General features: G+C 27.1%; 1 protein-coding gene and 1 long non-coding RNA gene across 2 annotated transcripts; both read right to left on the bottom strand.

Annotated features, from left to right (window-relative positions):
- Positions 1 to 11,465: 11,465 nt before the first annotated feature.
- Positions 11,466 to 13,442, bottom strand: LOC135928785 (uncharacterized). Its single transcript, XM_065465248.1, has one exon. It carries the CDS (start codon positions 13,440 to 13,442, stop codon positions 11,466 to 11,468), a length of 1,977 nt encoding a protein of 658 aa, XP_065321320.1.
- Positions 13,443 to 17,594: 4,152 nt separating this feature from the next.
- On the bottom strand, positions 17,595 to 22,633 carry LOC135929168 (uncharacterized). The gene is made up of 5 exons (XR_010572500.1): positions 22,491 to 22,633; positions 20,367 to 20,402; positions 20,243 to 20,272; positions 20,104 to 20,172; positions 17,595 to 17,819 (listed from the first exon to the last, which is right to left on the bottom strand). It is a non-coding gene; the product is annotated as an uncharacterized LOC135929168 (long non-coding RNA).
- Positions 22,634 to 22,977: the final 344 nt, after the last annotated feature.

Here is a 22,977-nt window from a genome sequence, read left to right as displayed (position 1 = left end):
TTATTTATTTTATATGTTATATTGAATGAGACGGTATTTGACTTTTCTTTTTTAGATCACCAGTGCGAAATCTTGTTTAAACCATTTTTTATTATATAATCTCTAAATCTATGAGGTCTTATTTTAAATTTGTTCAAAACTGAAAATCGAATCCGGTAGCCTTCGCGCTTCAACCGGAATTTTCAAATATCTCTGAACTAATAGTCATTTATATATGTAAACCATATGTGACAGTGGTTATTAAAACCAAAAATGTAAATGTGGATTCGTTTAACACAACCCTTGATTTATTAATAACTTTAACATGAATTTGAATACTCGCCCAACGATAAGTAATTTAAGAAAAGGTTATTGTAATATATTAGCAATATATAAGGACAATGGTTGGAAAAAGTGGGAGCATGTCATCTATCCATAAAATTTGGAAAATTCGATTTTAAACCTATTTTAATATTTATTTATTTTTACAGGAATTCTTAATTTGTTTAATTTTAAAAATTTTACTTGATATTTGACGAGGATAATGGAATTATAATAATATAATGATGGATCTTAATGCATTAGAAAAAAATGTTTTATAATTGTAATTCTGGACTTTATATTGTGCATATAAAATTTATCAAAAACAAGAAACTTCTTATAAATAAATTAACGAACAAAATAATTATACAATTTTAAAAGGGAAAATATTATTTTCTTGTAAATCTCGGTAAAGGAATTAGGAAAAATTTCCGAACTTTATTTTAATTGGTGACCAACACAGATTAGTTATTTTTTTTTAAAATAAGAAGTATACAAAGTCGTAAGCTAAATGGGGAATTTTGAGGAGACCTTAGCCTTGTAAATAAATCTCAACTCTCCTATCCCCGTCTAAATTTGAATCAATTTTTTATTTAAATCTAAAGAATTAAAAGTAATTTGGATGTGAGTTTATTAATATAAAATAAAATCATTTATAATTATTTTTCAAAAAACTTAAATTTAAAATTCGATTTACAGAAAAAAAAAATCTTAACTTTCAAGTCCAACTCAAATTTTTTTTAAAAAATACCAATTTTCAATTCCGGCCTGCAATATTTAATTTTGGTTTTATCCGGACTGTTTTACCATAAGACCATATTTAAAGAAGTGTTGAACAAATCGGCTTTAACATTTTTTTTGTTTCTACCGCCAATAGTTACAATAGTGGCGTTAGCTAGCGACGTTACATTTATAATAAATTAGCTAATTAATAACGCCGCTACTTTTTTGGTAGCTAAAAAGAGTTGCTTATTTAGTTACTTTAAAAAAAAAATAATATTTTAAAATGATGAATATATTTTTTTAAATAATTTAAATGAATAAAATGTATATATATATATATTATAAAAAAATTTATTTAAAACTTGGAATAGAAAATTCTAGAGAAATATAATAATAATAAAAGAGATGCGAATTTGTAAATTGGCCGTGAATATCTTATCTTCATTCTCAACATAGAAAACAATATAACCTAACAAAATTAGAACTTTTTACCTTTTCTAGCGTGGAAAATAAAAAAATTAATAAATACTCAATACTAAATAACTTTATTTTATTTTTTGTTATTTAATAACTTATAAGTTAAAATTCGCTTTTAAACAAAAAACATTTTATTTTTCATTTTGCCATTGATTGTTATTATTTTTTTTTATGGATATATATAAAGAACAATTTTTTGGTAAAAAAAGACATGCTTATATGAATATTATTTGTAGAACTTTAGTGATTATGTATATTGATGATTGATGAATAAAAATAAAGAAAATATCTTAGACTTAGAATTTTATACTAAACCAACATGGATAATATTGACCACAACAGAAACTAATATAAATTCAGCAATTTCATTCTTAACCTACATGGGAAATTATAAGAACATTTCTAATTCATGACTTATGAAAATAAAGGCGAGATTCTGATTTACTCCTCTCAAAATAAAGATACAATTCCTGATTAACCTCATTATCCTTTGACAGGCTATCTGCCACTCCCTTCAGGATTCACTTCGTCAAATTTATAAGGTGAAAGAATAAATTATATGATTGGGAATATACCCTAACATGAGCTGGCACCATCAAATAGAAATATATAAAACTATCTAAAAATAAGGACTAATCAATCTTTAAGAAGAAAGTGTATAAATCAACGTTCAAAGTTTATTTTTGGGGGCCATGGGCAAATATTCGGCTCCATCTTTATCACCGATACCTAAATGAGATTTAAAACAAAAAGTATTAAGTTGTCCTTGATTCTAGGAGAAGACTTTATAATTTTTCTAGGATCGAAACCTTTTCGAGTTATAAAAAAAAGTGGTATACGAATTTAAAAATTGGGCCGGGTTTTAAAAAAATTAAAAATATGCGACTTTAAAAAAAAGGAAAATTAAATTATATCAATCAGTTAAAAACATATAATGGAGGGTAATATTCATTTACAAATTGCAAAATTATTCAAAATAGCAAAATTTTAAAAAAATTTGTGCTGGGCAGTTTAAATACTATAATGAAAGTTAAGGCCAAATCAAGAAAATCCTGGGTAATGGTAGGCTTGATAGAAGGCATGCTTAAAATGCCTATCTCTACAGGTCCCTGTTTTATTGCTTTATGTTGTTATAATATTATAAACATACTAAAATAAAATTTATAAAATATTATTAATCTATTAAAATTTGATAAAATGTCGAATATTTATAAAATAGGAAGATTCAACAAATATTTTCCCTTAATAATCTTGGTATATATATTCATCCTGTGCCACATATTTTTTTATCGAGTGTTTATTGTTTGAATATTGATATATCCTGAATATTGATATGTGAAATAATTTTATTAATTCAAAATAAATGTAACTATATAAGTATTTTTATTTATCAACTCTAATAGATAAATTACCTTGGTCAAAAAATGTTTCGAATATTATTTCAAACAACATTTGGGCAGGTAATTATTTTATTGTCGAATGTATAATCTGAAGTAGAGCCAATTCTTTATCATTTTATAATGTTAACCACTCATAGTAAATTTTAATGTTCTGATCATCCTGGATTAGTCTTGTGGTGATAAGGTGTACTTGTTATGTGTTTTACTCCTCAAGAAGTCTTCAAGCTGTTTAGATACAAATTGTCTTCCGTTATCACTTACTAAATTATTTGGCAAACCCCACCTGGCAAACCAATGTTTACTGAATAATAGTAACTAATGTAATGGATTTAGTTGTGCTAATCTCAACCCATTTCGATTGACTATCTACACTCATCAACAGTGTGTCGAGGTGAGCTTTCTTGAAATTTTGCGAAGCAATATTCAGCGAATAAAGTGGAACGAGGATTACGCTGACGCTTTCACAACCTTTACCCACATTCCTACACCGTGATCCATATGCTACCAAGCATAATGCCTCGCCAAACCTAACGTGAATGTAATCCCCAGGTAACCCTAATATAATGTTTTAAAATATCTTTAGCATTGTTGGCATGATGATTCGAGTTCCCCAATATATTATTCCCTTTTCAATAATTCGTCCAGAGCTATCTCGGAAGAATTTCATCTGATTTAATTTCACGGCATAGATCGTTCCACGTTATATTAAGATCTGCCAACATGCACACATTTTATTGGTTGATCTCCCAATTCTTTTTTGATGTAATCCTTATTTGTTGTGTTGTCAAACGCAATAGGATATCCGGAGTTATATTCAGGTTCCCGTCTATATTAAATATCGTAATAGTGACTAGACAACAATAACCCCTCCCCCCTCTCCAACGTAAACGGTGATCATTCATATTGGAAAGGCCATGGTTTTCCCCAAAAATGTGTTTAGGAGGTTGATGGTCAGTTATTAATGTGAACCATTTATAGTAAAAATTATAATTGCGAATATTATAGCCAAAGCTTCGTGATCAATAAATGCATTTTTATGCTTACAGGACATATTTAACGTTCGTGCTTGATGCATATGCGATTGAACGAATAATGCTTTTACCTGTATCAGGGCGAATAGCTGCTAAAAACCTCTTTCCGGAGCGTTATAAGTGATTACTAAGGGCAGGTTATCATAAGGCAGCAGAACGCATTATCATTAACTAAATCTATAATTCTTAGAAGGTATTTTTTTTCTTCTAGTCTAGAATTCTATGTCCTAATATTTACTCGTTAATTTTCGTAAATTCCACACTTTTGCGTGTAATCCTGGAATATATCATGAAAGGTATCCTTTTAGTTTTGTGATGTTATTAAGGACGTTGAAAAGTTTTTATTGCCACTATTATGTCTCATACGTGTATTATAATCTCAATCTGCACCTCTTCTGGAAAATTTAAATGAAATCCTGCTATTCATGGAAGACCATCAGTGGCCCTTAATCCTTCTTTACAAATCAGATTCAATATACTTTAAAAAAAAGTAAAATTATGACTTAATGATCTGTGTATAGAAATAGAGTTGGATCTGATAAATTCGATAAAATTCTTTGCCATAAATAAAACCTCTCCCTTCGATCGCCCTGTGATTACGTGTAATTTTTGTATTATTGAGCAAAGGTTTAGGGCTTGAGCTTCAAACAGTGTTGCCTGGTCTTTTATTGACTATATTTTATTTTTTTTTAAAAAATGTTCAAATCTCAACTCAATTACCACATTTTTACTATTTTAGAAATATACCATAAAAATTCTTCACATTCTAAACTTTTTTTAAAAAAAATATCATTTTGTATATATTTATATAAAAAATAAATCCATGTTTTTGAAAATTTTTACAAAAAATTATTATGATTTTAAAAGATTTTATGTAAAAATATCATGTATGCCTAAAAAGGAAATTTCAAAATGAAAAAATTCAATTCCATCATTCAATTGGATGTCCTGTTCTTAAATTTGTTAAATCTGATAACCAATAAAAAGTATGCAATTAGCGGCTATGCCATATTAGCTAATTTGTATAAATTTCAAAGTGAGAAAATTATCATCATTTAAAATATTTGCTTAAGAAAATTCCCCCTTATATTTTTATAAATATTTAAAAAAATAGAAAATTTTTAGAATGAAAATCTAGCACAATCGAATAATTTTAACTATTCCTTAAGTATCCCGATAAACAGGCATTTTGCAAACTTCAGTTGACTAAATCAACTATTCCAAAGAATGATAAGATGGGAGCTGCCACTGGCTCTATAAAATCAGTTATTAATATTTTCACAATTTGTGAGCCTGTTTAATATTTTACGACATAGGAATCACTTATTAAAATAATATAAAAATCATTCATTAAAAAAAAATTATTTTGGAAAACGATAAACGGATTTTATTTTATATAAAAGCATCAATCAATAAGCACATTTATCTTTAAATTCACTATACATTTGCAGGTTACAGTTGAAGGCATGCTGTAGAGATATGGAGTGAGCCAACATTTAACCTATCTATTGCTTAAATTTTTTTTGTTTAGCTCAATGACATATTATTATATGTCATTGGTTTAGCTTGACCCCTCCCCTTTCATTTAAAAAATTTATTTGACTGGTTGATTTGTATGTATGTCAAGAGTTATAGATATCTTGAATGATTGCAATTAGACTCATTGGAGATTTGTCTTAAAATCCGTTTGTAATAAAAGGATTTATTAACTGAGTTATTTCATTTTGCGACTCGATTTGAGCAAAGTTTGATTGCATGGAAATGGCTGTATAATTTCATAAAAGTGTAAAAATCTGAGATAATATGACCGGGAAAGGTTTAATAGAAATTGTGTTATATGTGAGTATTGATTGTCATCGTAAATTTTTAAATTTATCAGGAGTTACTTTCTAATCAGTTTTCGTTCAAGATACTTGTAAATTTTAACAGAAGAATACATTTAGTAGTTTTAGTTATGGCGCCGAGCTTGTAACGTGTATTTTGGAGTCAGCTACTGCTTATTAAAAGAAAATTTTAATAGCTGCGTGTAATATATATTATTATTATAAAAACATATTATACATACTTATACCAGTGCCCGAATATTGAAATATTTTTAATTTATTATATAAGAATCGAATATTTTATTATTATTATTTTATATTATTATTCAAATGGTTAAAAAAAAATTCGAATACTATTCGAATAATAATATTTGATATTCATGAATATTCATGAATATATGAAATATTCGATTCATAAAATCGGAACAACCTTATACGTACTTATATATTTATTTTGTAAATCAAATATAAATAGTAATAAAGGCCTGATGATAAAACATCTATTTATTAGGGCATTCCCTTGTTTGGCAACTAGTGATGTACTAAACCCCAAAATCTAGGATCTGGCAGAAGGGGGCGGACTTAAAAAATGGTTCTATAATAAAAACTAACATTTTGATAACCATGATAAGGTTAGGGTCTGAAATATATAGTGTTGTTAAAAAGCCCAAATTTGGGTCAATTTTTTAAAAACGATTTAAGATTTTAGCCAAAATAATACTATGTAAGCTTGAAGATTTTACTCATAGTTGGCTGTAAGGCATAGGCCTCTATTTGTCAAATCTAGATGCTTAAATAACATTATTTTAGACCCAAATCGGGGGCCTTTTTTAATAACACTAATTTTTACCACTAACGCTTATAACTTTAAGAAAAAAATTATTTTTATTTAAATTTGTAAACATTCTAATTTTTTTTATTTATTTTTTGAAGAAGGAACTTTTCCTATTCTTATATTCTTTCCTTTCCTTTGCTATACTCAGTACTAACATATACCATATACAAATAGCTGGGATGTAGTCCCACCCTTTTTTTACTTTTACCTCTGGGTTACAAGGTTTGTTGGTATCCTTGAGTAAAAAAATCGGCATAATTATATGAAGGAAGGGCCTTCATATAATTCACGTACGCTCACATTTGGGCAGGTCTATGACCACGTGCTATTAAAGATTAAAGATTAAATTTAAAAGTTAATATAGTTTTATATTTAAAAAAAAATAGTTTTTGCTCAATTTATAATACCTCTACTTTTTGGCCACTTCATTTCAAGAATTTAATTAGTTGATTGATTAAAACTAGGTTCAAAAATTAATATTTTTGATTTACTAATTCTCATTTAACATTTGGTTTTTATAAAAATGACAATTTCAAATCATAAAAAATAAGCATTAATAATTACGTATTTTAACAATGTGGTAAAATTAGTGTTGTTAATAAAAAATCCCTTATGTAAGCATCGAGAATTGGTAAATTACAGCCATCCATGATCAAAATCTCCAGGAATTTTCCTTTATATGAAAGGGTAGATTCCCTGCTCAGTTACATCCATATAGCGATTGATGAATATGACATTTATTTTCATTTTTTTTATTTAATATTCTTATAATATTCTCAAGTTCTTGAAAATTTATATAGAATTTTAAATACAAAGTATCACTTAAAACTTAAAATATATTTATACACATAGCTAGAGAGTTGTGAGAGGGAGGCATATCCAAAATTACAATTTATTTATTTATTAAATATGATTTTTGGGAAATGTAAAAGGTTTTTATGTATCAATTGCAATGCATCCCTATTTCAGAATAATTATATATATATATATATTCTATTTTGAATTATAGCAGAAAAGAAAAATTATTTTAAATAATAAATTTAAAATTTCCTTATGCCTTTAATTTGTTTTTTCACCGCGAAAATATAAACATTATTTATTTTTTTAGATTTTTAACTGTAAAATGAACAGGAACTTAGAAACGTAAGAGATAATATAGGCTAAGAATTTCAGGATATACATTAATGTCTCCATTTTAACCAATATTTTGAGTCCCAATCAAATATTAACTCCTATGTATTCGAAAATGTCTTTAAATTAGGCAGATGTCTAAGTTGGGCAAAAATATTGGATCCCAACGGCGCCCAAATAAGACAGGTTTTGCTATATATACGATGGCAAAATTAAAGTTAGTCTCTACTTGCGCTGAGGTAAAGCACATTTTTCGAATATTATTATCGTTCTTTCGCATTTAAAATAATACTTTATCGGGGTTGAAATGATCCCTAAGTTATTCTATTGTAGGCATAAATTGAAAAAATAACTAAAGTTTTGGTTTTGGAGCCTCTTAAGAAAATTAGATTTAAAACAAAAATTTAACTTTATAATTTGCTTGTATGGTCAGTCAGTATGAATAAAAATTATTTTCATATTTTGTCATAAGTAACGACTAGAATATTTGTTTATTATATTTCCTAAAGTTAAGAAATGGGAAAGAGTTGTACGATAGATATCAAAGAAAAACTGAAATGCTCAGAAACAAAAATCCTTAAGGCCCTGTCCTATGTCAATACTTAATAATCGGCTAATTAGCCAAAAAAGCAAAGGAGAATATTTTTTTTTAAATAAAACGAAAAAAACAAAAAAAAGGGAAGATAAAAAATGAGAATAAAATACGAAAAATAACAATGACACCAAAGACTTAAAATAAACCAAAATAGGGTGTCTTGTTCAAAACCTTTTAGCCTGTACTAAAAAGAAGTCAAGTATCCAAATTGAGTGGGTCCTAGGACACAGCCATCAAAATAAATACTTATCGCTCAGAGGAAATATTGAAATTTCAGATGAAATACTATCCTCAGAAATAATTAATTGCTCGGGAAAAAAATAATAACTTTCTCAGATATAATACTAAAATTGGAAAAATGAATAGTTCAGAAAAATATATGAAACTCCCAGAAAATAGTCTTAAATTTTAAGAAAAAAATATCCTTGAAATTCTGTAAACATTTTGATCTTTAAGAATTTGTCCTAGTTCAACTTTTACTAAACGGCCTAAAAAGTTAAAGAAAGAAAAAAAGGAAAAAAACTAGAAAAAACTAGAAAAAAAATAGGAAAAATAACAATGCTACTAAACATTTATAACAAACTGAAATAAAGTGTCCTAGTTCAGTAGCTTGTTTAGCCTAAAATCAGTATAATGTATCAAAAACAAGTCTCACCAGGACAGAGCATAGGTATTTTATTTTTTTTAATTTTGAGAAAAGGAAAAAATTCTGAGCGATTCAGTTTTTAATTCTAAGCCAAATAATAGAAGTTAAATGATAAACAAATAAGAAGGACACATTAGGTTTCAAATTAAACGGGGGAATTGATTACTGAGCTTCGGGAATTTATAGGGGGAAATGTTCCTCCCTCCTTGAAATAGAGGGGCATATGAGATTTTATTATTATTTTTTATTTAAGAATGAATTTGGCAATAATTATTTAGGGAGATTTATAGTTAATAAGTATGTATATTTTCTAAATGTTACAATCACGTGGATATTTTTTTTAAATAAAACACTCTTTGATCTTACAGCTTGATTCAAATTAGAGATTTGCAATGCTCGCTCCATGGGCAAACGTTTAAAATATTTTTATTTATGCCGAACCTGGCAAAAAATTAACGGACCAGGCCAGGTCAAAGAATAATTGGGCTGGATTATAAAATTCTAATATTTGATAGAAAGCGATAATACATAAAGTGTAGTAACCCTAATATTATAAATAGTTCTATATTATGAAATTCAACTACATATATTTTAGGTTAAACTTTGTATTTAATGATAAGGGGCTGGGGCGGGGAACTTAAGTAAAAAATTGGGAATTGGTCAAGTTGGTATAAAATTTGGTTGAGCCGGATAAAAACTCAATTCCAATCGGGGGCCCAAAATTTTTCTATTTGGATACTACTTTAAATAGCTCTCGTTAATAAAAAGCTTTTCTTTACCCAATATGGATTATTGCTGACTTTGAACTTATATGGTCAAATGGTGAGAGTCATTGAGGCACTATAATAGCACAAATCGAGGGCTTAAGTTCTGTCTTACATTTTTTTTAATAATAAAAAAACGGAACGTATCTCATGTTTCAACTGAGGATGCCGCTTTATTAGTATATCGTCCATTAAAAATTTAAACTGAGTTATGAAAGAATAGGCTTTTTGTAAATTATTTTCTAAATATTCCATTTTAAAATATGAGGGAGATCAGGTTGGAGCACTTTTTGTTCAGACCTGAATATATTCAGTAATATTAGACTAATATGAATAAATAATTCTGAATTTTAAAAGAATAGGCTATTTGAAATAATTATATATATATATAAAATAAAAATTATACTTTTTCGGAATTGAATCCCAACACCATACTCTGGGTTCGTTGGGACACCTATAAGTGATAGTTGGTACACACATAAAAGAGAGGTTTAAGTGTAAAATTAAATTTTTTTTATGATATTGTTATAATACAAGAGGCTTATATATTAATTTATTATACGCAATAATTAAGTATAAATAGAATTTAGAGATTTTATAAGATTTTAGGAATTTTTGTAAAAAAAAAACAAATATTATATACTAGATTAAAAATTAATGTTTTAGATTGACAAATATTAATTTAATCAAAATAAATATGCACTAGTTAATAGAACCAACCATCTATGACCAACCATGTTATATAACCTTCTAGCTTTATAAATACCATTTATAATCATATTAATTAATCTTTTGTGATTCTAAAAAATTGCCAGATTAAATAGGGTTTAAACTTTTAAAACTTATTTATTAAGATTCTAAGAGCCACATTTTCCTCGGTAAAATTTAAAATACTTATTATTTTTCTTTAGCCAATCATGTGTTTACGTAATTATCCATATTAGGCTTAAATTTTTATTTCTATAGATGAACAACTTAATTTATATTTGGAGTGGACGTCCCATGTACTCAACGTGCCTCGGTTATTTTATATTATTATCTTAGTCCCCTCTCCTTTATTATTCTTATCTGGAATTCTTGCAAAAAAAAACCAAGTTCTTAAAGAAATGGTGGAATTTCTAAGTGTGAAATGGATGATCGAATAAAAAAGTATTGGAAAAAAACAAACTAGTTTGCATTTTTTTTAAAAAAAATGGTTTCTCACGCGGTAATTTGGCCAATTTACACGATATCCATGAAACGCATAATTTGCGTTTGCAACGCAGGATACAGTATATTATATACCTACACTCGCATTTTCTGATGAAGTTACTACTTCCTTGAGGATATTAAAAAAATTTGGTTGGAAGAATTATATTTTTTTGGATTAAAATGCTTCTCTTTTTTAAAACAATTTTAACAGGTATTAAGAATGGAATATTCGTGATTAAAAAATAAATTTATTTAAATTCAAAACTACAATAATTATTCATAAACTGGGAACAGATAAAAGTTATTATTTTTAAAAAAACGAGTATAAAAGACAATATTTGACCAGCTTATTTATTCATTTTTTTAAAATAAGAAGTTTTTTTTTGAAATAGTTATAAATATTAGAAGGATTTAAAAGTTTACCCACCAATCAAAAATTATATATTTACCAAGGAAAACTCAAATTTTTTTTTTTAATGTTCTATTTCAATATGCGTTATTTTGAGAATGTTTCCCGGAGAAGAATTCGGTGCAATATTGTCAATGTTATTATATTTTGTGATGAACTTTTATGTGCCTGTTCAAGTTAGATACCTGGCCAAATGATTTTTCGCAATATTCGCACAAATTATCTTTGATCTTTTGATGAACAGTTTTTATGTGCTGGTTCAAATCAGCCACTCGACTAAATGATTTTTCGCAATATTCGCACAAATTATCTTTGATCTTGTGATGAACAGTTTTTATGTGCTGGTTCAAATCAGCCACTCGACCAAATGATTTTTCGCAATATTCGCACAAATTATCTTTGATCTTGTGATGAACAGTTTTCATGTGCCTGTTCAAATGAGCCACTCGACCAAATGATTTTTCGCAATATTCGCACAAATTATCTTTGATCTTGTGATGAACAGTTTTCATGTGCCTGTTCAAATTAGCCACTCGACCAAATGATTTTTCGCAATATTCGCACAAATTATCTTTGATCTTGTGATGAATAACCTTAACATGTCTTTGTAAACCTTTTATAGTCTCGAAGAGTTTCTCAGAAAGTTCGCAGGCTAGCACTTTTTCATCTTGATAGACGGGTTCTTGAAATTTTGACTCATTACGTATTGAAAATTTACTATCTTGAAATATATTCCGGGAAGGGGTTATCTTCTTGTTAGACCTTTTATAATTGATTAAATTATCATTTGAAGTGTTTATGGTCGAATCACTAAGGTTATTTATGTTTGAATGTTTATTTTCTTTATTCGAATCTAAAGATATTTTATTTCTACCTTTTTCAAATTTTATTAGCTTCATCTGCCTATTTTTTAATGTCGCGGTTTTTCCAAGAGAGTTGCGGGTGTTTTTATTGGTAAATGTCACCTTAGTACTCGAAATTTCCTCATCCCCATTTTCGAGAACTTGATCTGATACCCTCCCATTATCGGTGCGGAGGTGAAGGATATTGCTTTTATTGCTTACCAAATTTTTTAGAAGCTCAAAATCGGAATCTCTTGTTTCATCCGACATTTGATTGCTTAATGCTTCGGCGTTTATTATAATTTGATCATTGGTATGTATCTTGTCAATATTTAAATATGAATCGTCAAGTGAACTCAGAATCGAATTACGGGGGAATGATAAATCTAATGGATGATTCCAATCCTCACTATTACTTGTATTCTCGTTAACTTTATCCTCAAGTGATGGATTAATAAAATCTCTATCTTCAGTCAAATTTTTTAGGACATTATGGGAATTCGCGTCATAAATAATTTTATTACAGAGGGATTCATTGTCATTAATTATATTTTCTTTGTCACACAAAAAATATTTATCGTAATTAATATGACAAGTTTCCCCATAATCATTAAAATAATCGTTATCGTTTTTGGCTGCACATAAAAGTTCCTCGGAAAAGCTCGCAAATTTATGACAATCCATAGCTGAAAAAATGTCCATATCAAGATTAAAATAATTTTTATTTTCATTCACCTTATAATATAATCCGGTACCAAAACTGTAACAGATTTTCTTTCCCTCGAGATTACTCCCTCTTAAATAGGGTATGCCAACATTTTCTTCTTCATTATTCTCAAGATCTAGAAGTTGATTCAATATAGTATCCCCATGTAAAACCGAAAAAGCATTTTTATAAGCCTTGGAGTCAAACTCCGAAAACAATGTTGAACTAGCTAACTCATTTTTCGGAATATAATTTTTACCCAAGCTATATAATTTATTGTTTTCATCGTCATCGCACCTTTGTCGTTCAAAATAATCGTTGAGCGCAAATGTTAATAAATCTTCCGATACAGGCAACGTATATTTTTCATCGTTTACGATACAAATTTTATTTAGTTTTTCTAAAGAAGTATAATCCTTGGTCAATGATTCGTTAGTATTTAGAGATAATTTTTCAACAGACATTACATCATTTTCGCATCTTATAGAATTTATTTCAGTATATTTTCTATCATCTCGCTCCTTAAATCCTTTTTTCGAAACTCTTAATCTTTTACATGATGTTATCATAACTATAACTGGGTGGGTTAAAAAATTTATCTTCTGATTACAAAAATTAACTTAATATTACTAATAGTTAGATCTAAAATATAAGACGCAGACGATATAATAGTAATTAATATGACATCATTTGAAAAATATATTCAATTTTAAAAATATAGAAATTTTAATATAAAAACTGTAAATATTTTTAAAAAATATATAAAGTTAATATAAACTGTAAATATTTTTAAAATCATACCAAAAATTAAATCAAATACCTAAAAAAGTTAAAATCTTATGCCCAAACTGGAAATCTCGTTATTTTGAATAATTTTGGGATTGATAATATGAACCAAAAATAAATATAATATAATAATTTTACAATATTTTCTGAACTAATTAATTAATATGAATATAAAATAATAAATTTTAAATCATCGAAGTTTGTAATAAAAATATTTTTTAAGCATGGCCCAGCCCATCTCCCGTTTCTTCTTTCTAAACTTTTAAGCCATGCCCGAATTTTTAAAATTTATCATTTTAATGTCCTCTCTCGGTAAAGTTTGCATTAGTATTGTTAAATTACCTAAGTTTGACTAGCTATATTGCAGCTTAGTCAAACATTTGACCTTGAGAATTGACTTAAACCTCTTTGAAGAATGAAATGAATATTATTGGAATAAAACTTGACTAAAATTGGCCAAAGTTATATAACATTAGTCTGCGGGTCTCTAGCATATTTCATACTTGAGTAAAAAGGGGACAATTGATTGCTTGAAATTTTATATAAAAGTTAAAATTTTATCATTATATTTTGAAAAAAAAAATTATTCATTAAAAAAGAAATTAAGAATTTAATTATTTAGATGATATAAGGGTTTGGAAAAAAATACCTGTTTATCTGGGGTAAATAGCAATTATCTGAAGGGTAATATGTGTGCGGCATTGATATTTGTGTGCAGAATAATTTACCTACATTTGAAAAAAAATTTTAATCATATTTTTTATCCAATCAGTGTCGAGTATATAATAAGATTCAGCAAGGTCACCTGATTTCTTGAAATACATTCTTTTATAAAAACTTAGAAATGCGAAGTTAAATTAAGGCTGCCATTGTGATATACTATCCTGTGCGATTTAACAGCTGATAGATTTTTACAATCCGCTATGAAAATTTTTCCTTATCCAATATCAATATTATTATCATGAATTGAATTAAAGATAAAATTAATTAATAAAAAAAAATTAATCATATGCAGATTTTAAAAATTGACCAGCTGTTAAATCGTACCAATCAGATATCCCACTATATATCAGGGACCTGAATGGGCCGGGCCGGCGAAAAATAAATATATTTTCTAGCGAGTTTGGGCTTCAAAAAAATTTTTTTTTAATGTGCTTGGGGTGGGTTTAGGCCTTAATTATAAAGTTTAAATTTTGCTTATTTAATAGTTACTAACTTTAAAAAAAATTAGTATTACAATTTATTTCTTCTAATAAAAATTTCAGTATTGGAAACAAAATTATCGCCTAAATAAATTTAAATATTATTTGTTAACAATAAATATAATAAATTAAATTATTTGAAATGGTAATGGGCCGAGCTTGAGAAAATATTTTGAAACTTAATATGGGGTTGAACCTGGTTTAGGAATTTGATTTTAATAAGCCGAAACAAGCCTACACCTATAAAAATTTTTTAATGCGGGCCTGGGTCGAGTTTAATTAAATAATTAAGGGCTATGAACGTCTCTGCTACGTATACAATGGGGGGGGGGGGTGGTAAACGTCATCTTTATGTTGGGGGAAAAAATTATTACAAAGTCTAATTTTTATTTTCAATTCTATTGAACCGGTTTCTTTATTCATTCATTCTTTTTTTTTTAAATATTAAATGAATATTTTGTCTTAAGTAAAATTATAAGTTAATCTATGCTATTCCTAAAACGTTCTGCCAACTAGACATAGCCACCTTTCATAGTTAAAATTAAAGATTTTTTGTGCGAATTTTGAGAAAATTATTTCGCGACTGTTCATCACGGGATTAAAGATTATCTTTGCGAATTTTGTTATAAATCCTTCGCGGAAAAAGATGACGCGAACAAACACGTGGAATCCGCCCATCACAATATGGATTATCGGTGTGAATATTGCGATAAGTCATTTAATCAAAAGTCTCAAATGTATTTACATGTAAAAGCTGTTCATAACAAGATCAGGAATTATTTTCGTGAATTATGCGGTAAATCTTACGTTTCTCTAAAGGTGATATGAACAAATTTCGTTCATCAATATTTAATATTTTTTTGTGTGAATATTGCTATAAATCGTTTAGCGTAAAATACAGAATGTATATTCAAAAGCTGTTCATGATAAGATTAAAGATCATCACTGCCAATTTTATAACAAATCATTTTCCTTAAAGACCCAATTAAGCACTCATATTGAAATATCGTGAAGATTGTAATTTTTAATTATCAATTTGTTCAGTTGCCTTTTCTAAAAAATATTTATTTTAATATAGTTCCATATATTTTCATGAACTAATCATTTTAGTTAGGCGGTCTCCTAAATGTTTTGAAGAAAATCTCAAAAATTTGGTCCGAAAATAAACAAAAAAACAATTAAAAATCAAAAAAAAAGAGGGAATAAAATACGAAAAATAACACACTTTAATATTACTTACTTTTTTCATAAAAATTAGCTCTAAATAAATGAATTTTGAAAAATTTTAATTTCTATATTATTTTTTTAAAAAAAATAAATTTTTGCAAATTACGAAAAATGATTTAGAACGCCATTTTAGTTATACATTAAAAATAGCTTAATTTTTCCTTCAAAATCTTTTAGATTTAGGATATAACCTTATGAAACTACTTATTAATATATATTTTAAAATAAATTTTTTACTTAAAAAAATAATCCTTCCATATTTCCTTAGAGAATTTGGAAAGGGGGGAGGGGAGGAAATACTCATTATAATTTTTAATAGCTTAAAACAAGAGATACATCAATTTTTTCGATACTAATACCGCTACATCTAATAAAAAATTCCTAAATTCTTGTAAAGTACTGTATTATTGATTGATTTTTATAAAATATTATTTATCCTTATGTAAAAGAAGTTGTCGTTTGAATAGCATGTGTGGTTCGGAGGCAGCTTGCTTGAGGAATGACTACCAGCCTTCACCTTGATTCAAATCCAGGTGGGGCAGGAATTTTTCTGAAAGCCTAGGTATAGACTATCGGGCCGGCCGGGTTTGCATTTTTAAATGCACCTGTTCAAGCCCAGACCTGCATGTTGATCAATATAAATCTGGAGAATAAAACATCAATTCGAATTGAAAAAAGCTTTGAAATGCAATGTGAACTGGCCATAATATTAATTAACCAATAAGATTGCTGTGGTTAGTCGATTTAAAGTTTTCAAGTTAATAATTGATTTCTTAACCATCCTTAGAAACAACACAAAATATTAAGTCATAAAATAATAACATTATACTATTTTCGGAAAGAAATTTTTTTTAAAAAACAATAATAAATAAAAAAAACGAAATCATGCTTACTATATTAATTTGATAAATAAAGAATATGCTATTAAAGATTACCTAATGTCACAAGCCAATTTTTACGGCAAATAGTTTTTCTTATTGTTTTCTTTTTTATAAGACATGTTAATCATCTGTCAGATTGATTGGTCATCATTAGAAATGACTATTGATTAAATTTAATTTTTTAAAAAAATTACCATTCCGAATAATTCAAATATTAGATAAAATTATTCCTAATTCGATTTGAATGATACTAATTATATGAATAATTTATATAAGTACTCGAACAAAACGAATATTTTACTATTCGATTCTATTTTTTGAATAGGCCTATTAAATAGATATATGTATATAGTATTATCTATAGAAGTTATTTTTGTTTTAGAGAGCTTAAATAAATATTAGTTAGAGTGTCAGTTAATTGTGAATCACATAAATTTCCTTCAAATTTAAAGAGTCACATTATCCGAGGATCAAAAAATAGCAAGCACCATTGGATTTGCCAAATAAACTCTATTTTGGCTATTTTATGCCTCGATAAAAGTTGTATTAGAAGGTTTAATGCATGACGATTCTTCGAAAGCTTTATTTTACCTTGTGAAACCTTATCGATACTTAATTTAAGAAAGATTCAGAGAGTTGCCGAGGAGTGAATATACTATTAATAATTTAACTAATTTTTTTTAGCCTATAATTATATAAAATCAAGAATGGTAAATAATATATACAATAGTTGACCAGTGTAATAAATAAATTTTTCCATATGTAAATGATAATTCTTTGATTGTTCTAAAATTTTTGATTAAAGATATTCATGTAAGCATGCCTAACGCTTTGAGAGCTTCTTGCATAGCTGTTTTATATAAATTTGAAAAATAATAAATTCGTTAAAATTAAATATAAAAATAAATACTAATCATATATATATTCAGGGTAGCCAGATAAAAATTTTAAATTGTGGGTGATTAAAGGTAGGCTCTAACATACCCCATCTATGTGGGGCCTTTGGTCCGCCTTTTCTGGTCTCCAATCAGATCCAACCGGTGATATTTTTTTATTCATATATATATATATATATGTTACTTTATCTATAGATGATTTTATTCTTGTTTGTATAATTTTAAATTACTATTCTAATAAAGTTAAATTAATTAAAAATCAGTTTAACTTATCATTATACAGAGATTTATTAGTTGCATTAAAATAATAACTAATTATAAATATAGCATTTTCGGTTTTTATAAGTTAAATACAATTTTAAAAAAATAAATAGCACCCATAATTTTAAATTTGAAAAAATTTATCAATTAATCTAAAAAAATATATATTTTATAAACGTGAATCTGTTTACAGAGAATTATGTCCATCCGTTTATTTAAAAAAAAATTAAAGAATTACAACATAGTAACCCCTCGCAAGACTATGTTTAGTCCTTTACTTTAGATTGTTTATTGATGATTAATAAATAAGAATTAGTGTGGTTAAACGGCGCGTTTTGAAGCCGATTTTTTTAAAAACGGCTAACTCAATATATCATCCAGAAAAATATTACTCAAGCCCAAAGATTTACTCATAAAAGGAACAAAGGTTTAGACATATATTATCGAAATCTCGAGGCTTAGGCAATATTTTTCTGGCTAAAATATTGTTAGCAGCCGTTTATAAACAAGAATTATCAAAAAAGATATATATTGATAAATAGGAACAACATACTGATTTTTTTTTTAAAAATCATCCAACAATTGTTCAGGTATTTAGATTTTTTGAATTTGACCAGGAAGAATACATGAATACACATTTAGATACCTGGTAAAAAAACCAAACCTTACAGATTAAGAAAATAATGGCTTTCTCTCAGTGGCGTAGTCAAGATTTTCCAATGGTAGATGGAAGGTGGCTTAAATTTTTTAAAATACAATTTCCGTTAAAGCTGACCGAACAAACCCTAATTCTAATAATATAACAATGTTTTGTGCTTTATTAGCAGAGTTGTTAAAAGATACTTTTTAAATGGATCTAGATACAGATACATCGTCTAAAATAATATCTAGATACATATATTTTAACTAAAAATCTATCTAGATACAGATATTTTAACTAAAAATCTATCTAGATACAGATATAGATACCACATTTACTTGTATCTAGATCCTTTAACAACTCTGTTTATTAGTATCTCACTTTAATTAGTATAGTAGCCACGCCAGTATAAATGGGGAAAAAAATTGAAAGCCATTTATTCTGTAAATTTTATCAATGTTTATTTTGAGCTTAATTGTATATTCTTTTAATCCGTTTGGTTGACATTATAAAGAAAAAAGAAAATTGCCAAAATAGATATCGTGCTAAAATGGAAAATAATTGTTTTATATTTTATTATTTTTTGCATTTTGAATCATTAATTGCGCGCGTTATTTTAAACTTTAAAATTTGATTTTGCCGGAAATGCATTCCAATAGGTGTCTAATACCTACCCCATAAATTTCAGACAATTCTAAAGTAAACTTTTGAAGAAATTCCATTTTACAATTTTAAAAATATGGAAAAATTATGAAAAAAATTAATATAAATTAAGGTTCCTTTCAAAGGTTGGTAATAAAATAGTCCTTGCTTTTAGAAAAATAATTAGTGTCTAATACCTACCCCATACATTTCAGACAATTCTAAAGTAAACTTTTGAAGAAATTCCATTTTACAATTTTAAAAATATGGAAAAATTATGAAAAAAATTAATATAAATTAAGGTTTTTTTCAAAGGTTGGTAATAAAATAGTCCTTGCTTTTAGAAAAATAATTAAGGTCAATATTATAGTTTCAAAATTATAAACTCAGCCATTTAAATTTAGCTTTTAATTGTTAATTTGGTTTCTCTTATTCTTAAATATATGGAAACTAGTAGTGTTGTGACACAGCTCGATTTTAGCTGATTTTTAAAAACGGTCACCTCAATATTTTAGCCAGAAAAAAATTGTCCATTAATAGATGTTCAAACCTTTGTACCACACCTATGAGAAAAATCTTGAGGTTTGCATAATATTTTTCCTAATAAAATATTGAGTTGGCCGTTTAACAACACTACATTATATGTATATCTTATTTTTGTGTATATAATTAGATTAGATATTAAATAGTCGTACTAGGGAATCCTTGAATCGTATTATTTCCCGAAGATTTTCTTACATTGCAGTTGACTCCTTTAGTTCTGTCTGTAAATTAATAAATGACAATAATAATTATTGATTAAAAAAAATTATAACAAATGTACAATATATAAACCTGATCTGACGCAATTGAAAAATAGGCCGTCTATAGAATAGATATTATTTTAAAAAAAAAAAATTAAATTTGTTAAAGTTATAATAATAATATTTTAATATTTTAAACAAGTATTTTATACCACCTTTATTCATCGAACATCTCTGATAAAAATCATCATCTAAAAATTTGTAAAAAAAAAGAAGAGATTTTAAAATTTGACTATAAAATTTTGTAAAGTGAATATCAATAGCCATTATTAGCTATAAAAAACAAAAATCCGGACCGGGCCTGAAAATTTTTTTAAAAAAAAACCGGGCCGGACCGGGCCTTAAAATACAGGCCGGGCCGGGCAGTGCATATGGTAACTCTTCAGGTCTCTGGAAAATATCGAGTAACTAATTCTAAGCATTCACAAAAAAAGGGTTTTATCAAATAAATATTTAATAGTTCTGTGTATGGAAATCGGGACTGGATGATAGGTGAGGTAAAAAAAACAATTGGCTATTAAGACTTTTCAATCCTTTGACTTGAAGATTCCAAAATTAGATAGAATATGATGTTTCTATTATGTTATAATAAATAATCTAAATTGAACAAAACTGTAAAATAAGATACAATTATTGATAACCCTTGATAATTTAAAATTCCAATAAAAATATTTCGGAACCGAAAAATTGAACTTCAAATAATCAAAAAGAATGAAAATCAATTGAATGACATGCAGTAACGTAGAGACAGGGTGGGGGCGGGTCCCCTCCCAACCTCCTAATTTATTATTTTAAAACATAAATTTTTAATATAATTTACATTGTTAAATATCTATTAAATAAACTGTGTTTAATAAGCAACATCTACACAGATTGTAGAGTCATAAAGATAAAAAAATATTTTGAATCGCGGAAAAAACCTTAATGTATTTAGACTTAATTGATATGTGAATTCTAATGATAAAATTCAATATTTAAGACTCAGCCGAAGGCGCGGTTTAGGTTTTATTTAACCTATAATTACTTTTTATTTTGATGAGAAGAATTGATTGATGAATTAAAGAGTATTAATCATGTCTTACATACTTCTATAATTTTCCTTCTAGCATCATGTCAATTTTGGCAATTTATTTCATTTTTCCAATAATGTTTTTCTTAATAAACTAACTACCAAACGGGTTGAAGCAATAAAAAGTATGAAATAACCACTAATTGTCGACATATATATATTAGAGATTCTTCCATATCCTTGGGTAACTTTAGGCTAAGGCGGCTACTATTTTTGTGGCTGGCGAATTTGATTAAAGAATAAATATAACGCAAATCAGATAGTTTTAACTGTTATGATGTTAAATTTGATTATTTTGTATTTTTTACCAATAATTCTTTCTCCCATTAAAACATCTTCGAAAGAAAGTAAATCAATAAAAACTTTCCAATAAAGTCCTTCATAATGTTAATATAGGTTTTAAAATTTTTCAAAATTTTTGGCTAACCATAATGCCATTTTTTTTTAATGTCCACCTATTGAATTAAATCAACATACAATTGAGCACTAACCATTGATAAAATTTTAAGGCTGGCCAACTTTTTGTCACTAATAATTTTTTCATATGCTGGCTACTTACTGGCTAAAGTCAAACTAAAGCTCAAAACATGGCATATTTTTAGAATTAGTACTTCAAATTTTTCAGCCAACTAATATAACCACGAAAGAATCAATAATATAGAAAAATGTTTGGGGGGCGGATGGCCCGAAAAAGTTTCAACCCCCCCCCTTCCCCATGGTTAAATCATGGCTACGCTACTGATTGCATGTCAGAACTTCAATAGTTCCATTTGTCATAATATGGCGCATAAACTGATTTTGCAAATAACTGCTTCAAACCAAAGATTTTATGACTTCTAATTATTTAAAATCATTTTTTAATTTCATAATATTTAATATTTATAAGTTTAACGTTTTACTCTTGGAATCTGATAGAGGAATTAGCTCCTAAATTATTATGGCTAGAGATCTCAGAGGTTTATTGTGTAAATGGATAAGAGTATCATATTATAAATTTTTAGCTTTGAATTAAATAAAATTTTTATCGCAAAGAAAATCACCAGCCATCCCAGCTGCGGTCTCCCCTATACTTTTCCCCTACCTTATCAATAATAATTTCTTCTTCCATATAAAAAATTTTCTTAATCGATCTTACAATTTTATTATACTAATTAAATAATTATTAAATTTAATCAAATCTAATATTTTTGAATAATAAAATTTTTTTTACCAGATTTCCCATATTGAAATATCATTAATATAGCAAAACAAGCAAAGAATAAAGTTTTAAAATTCATTTTTGTTTCTTTAAAAATATCCTAAGTAATCGAATTCAAAATAAAACTATTTTTAAAATTTGTTTAAAATGTTATTTTGGCTTTTTAAATATATATTGAAATCAATATTGTCAAAAATTTTTTTTAACATTTGTCGTTGTTTATAAATAATTAAAAATATAATTTTCGTTCCAAAGATCAATCTCTTTTTTTAGTGATTATTCAAGACGATTAAAATCAAATCAGTTAGCATAATTAATTTCCTTTGCATTGTGTGCAAATTAGAGGTTTGCATTGGGCGGATTTTTTGTCCGTCGGTCCTTGTCCGCCCGATCACTCCCGATCAATGGTCGGTTTATTTTCAATATCAAGCGGGTGGCGGGCGGATTGAAAAATTTTTATAGTAATGGGTGGGCGTGGTTGGGTATATTTTTGATAATT

This window comes from Gordionus sp. m RMFG-2023, chromosome 4 (genome assembly GCF_954871325.1).
Source record: "Gordionus sp. m RMFG-2023 chromosome 4, tfGorSpeb1-WG-v2, whole genome shotgun sequence".
Taxonomy (NCBI): Eukaryota; Metazoa; Nematomorpha; class Gordioida; order Chordodea; family Parachordodidae; genus Gordionus; species Gordionus sp. m RMFG-2023.
The sequence above is the reverse complement of the archived record's forward strand: the minus strand, read 5'-3'. Positions and strand labels throughout refer to the sequence as shown.

Coding starts and splice junctions, on each gene's coding strand:
- LOC135928785 (XM_065465248.1), bottom strand. CDS start 13,442: ATGATAACATCATGTAAAAGATTAAGAGTTTCGAAAAAAGGATTTAAG.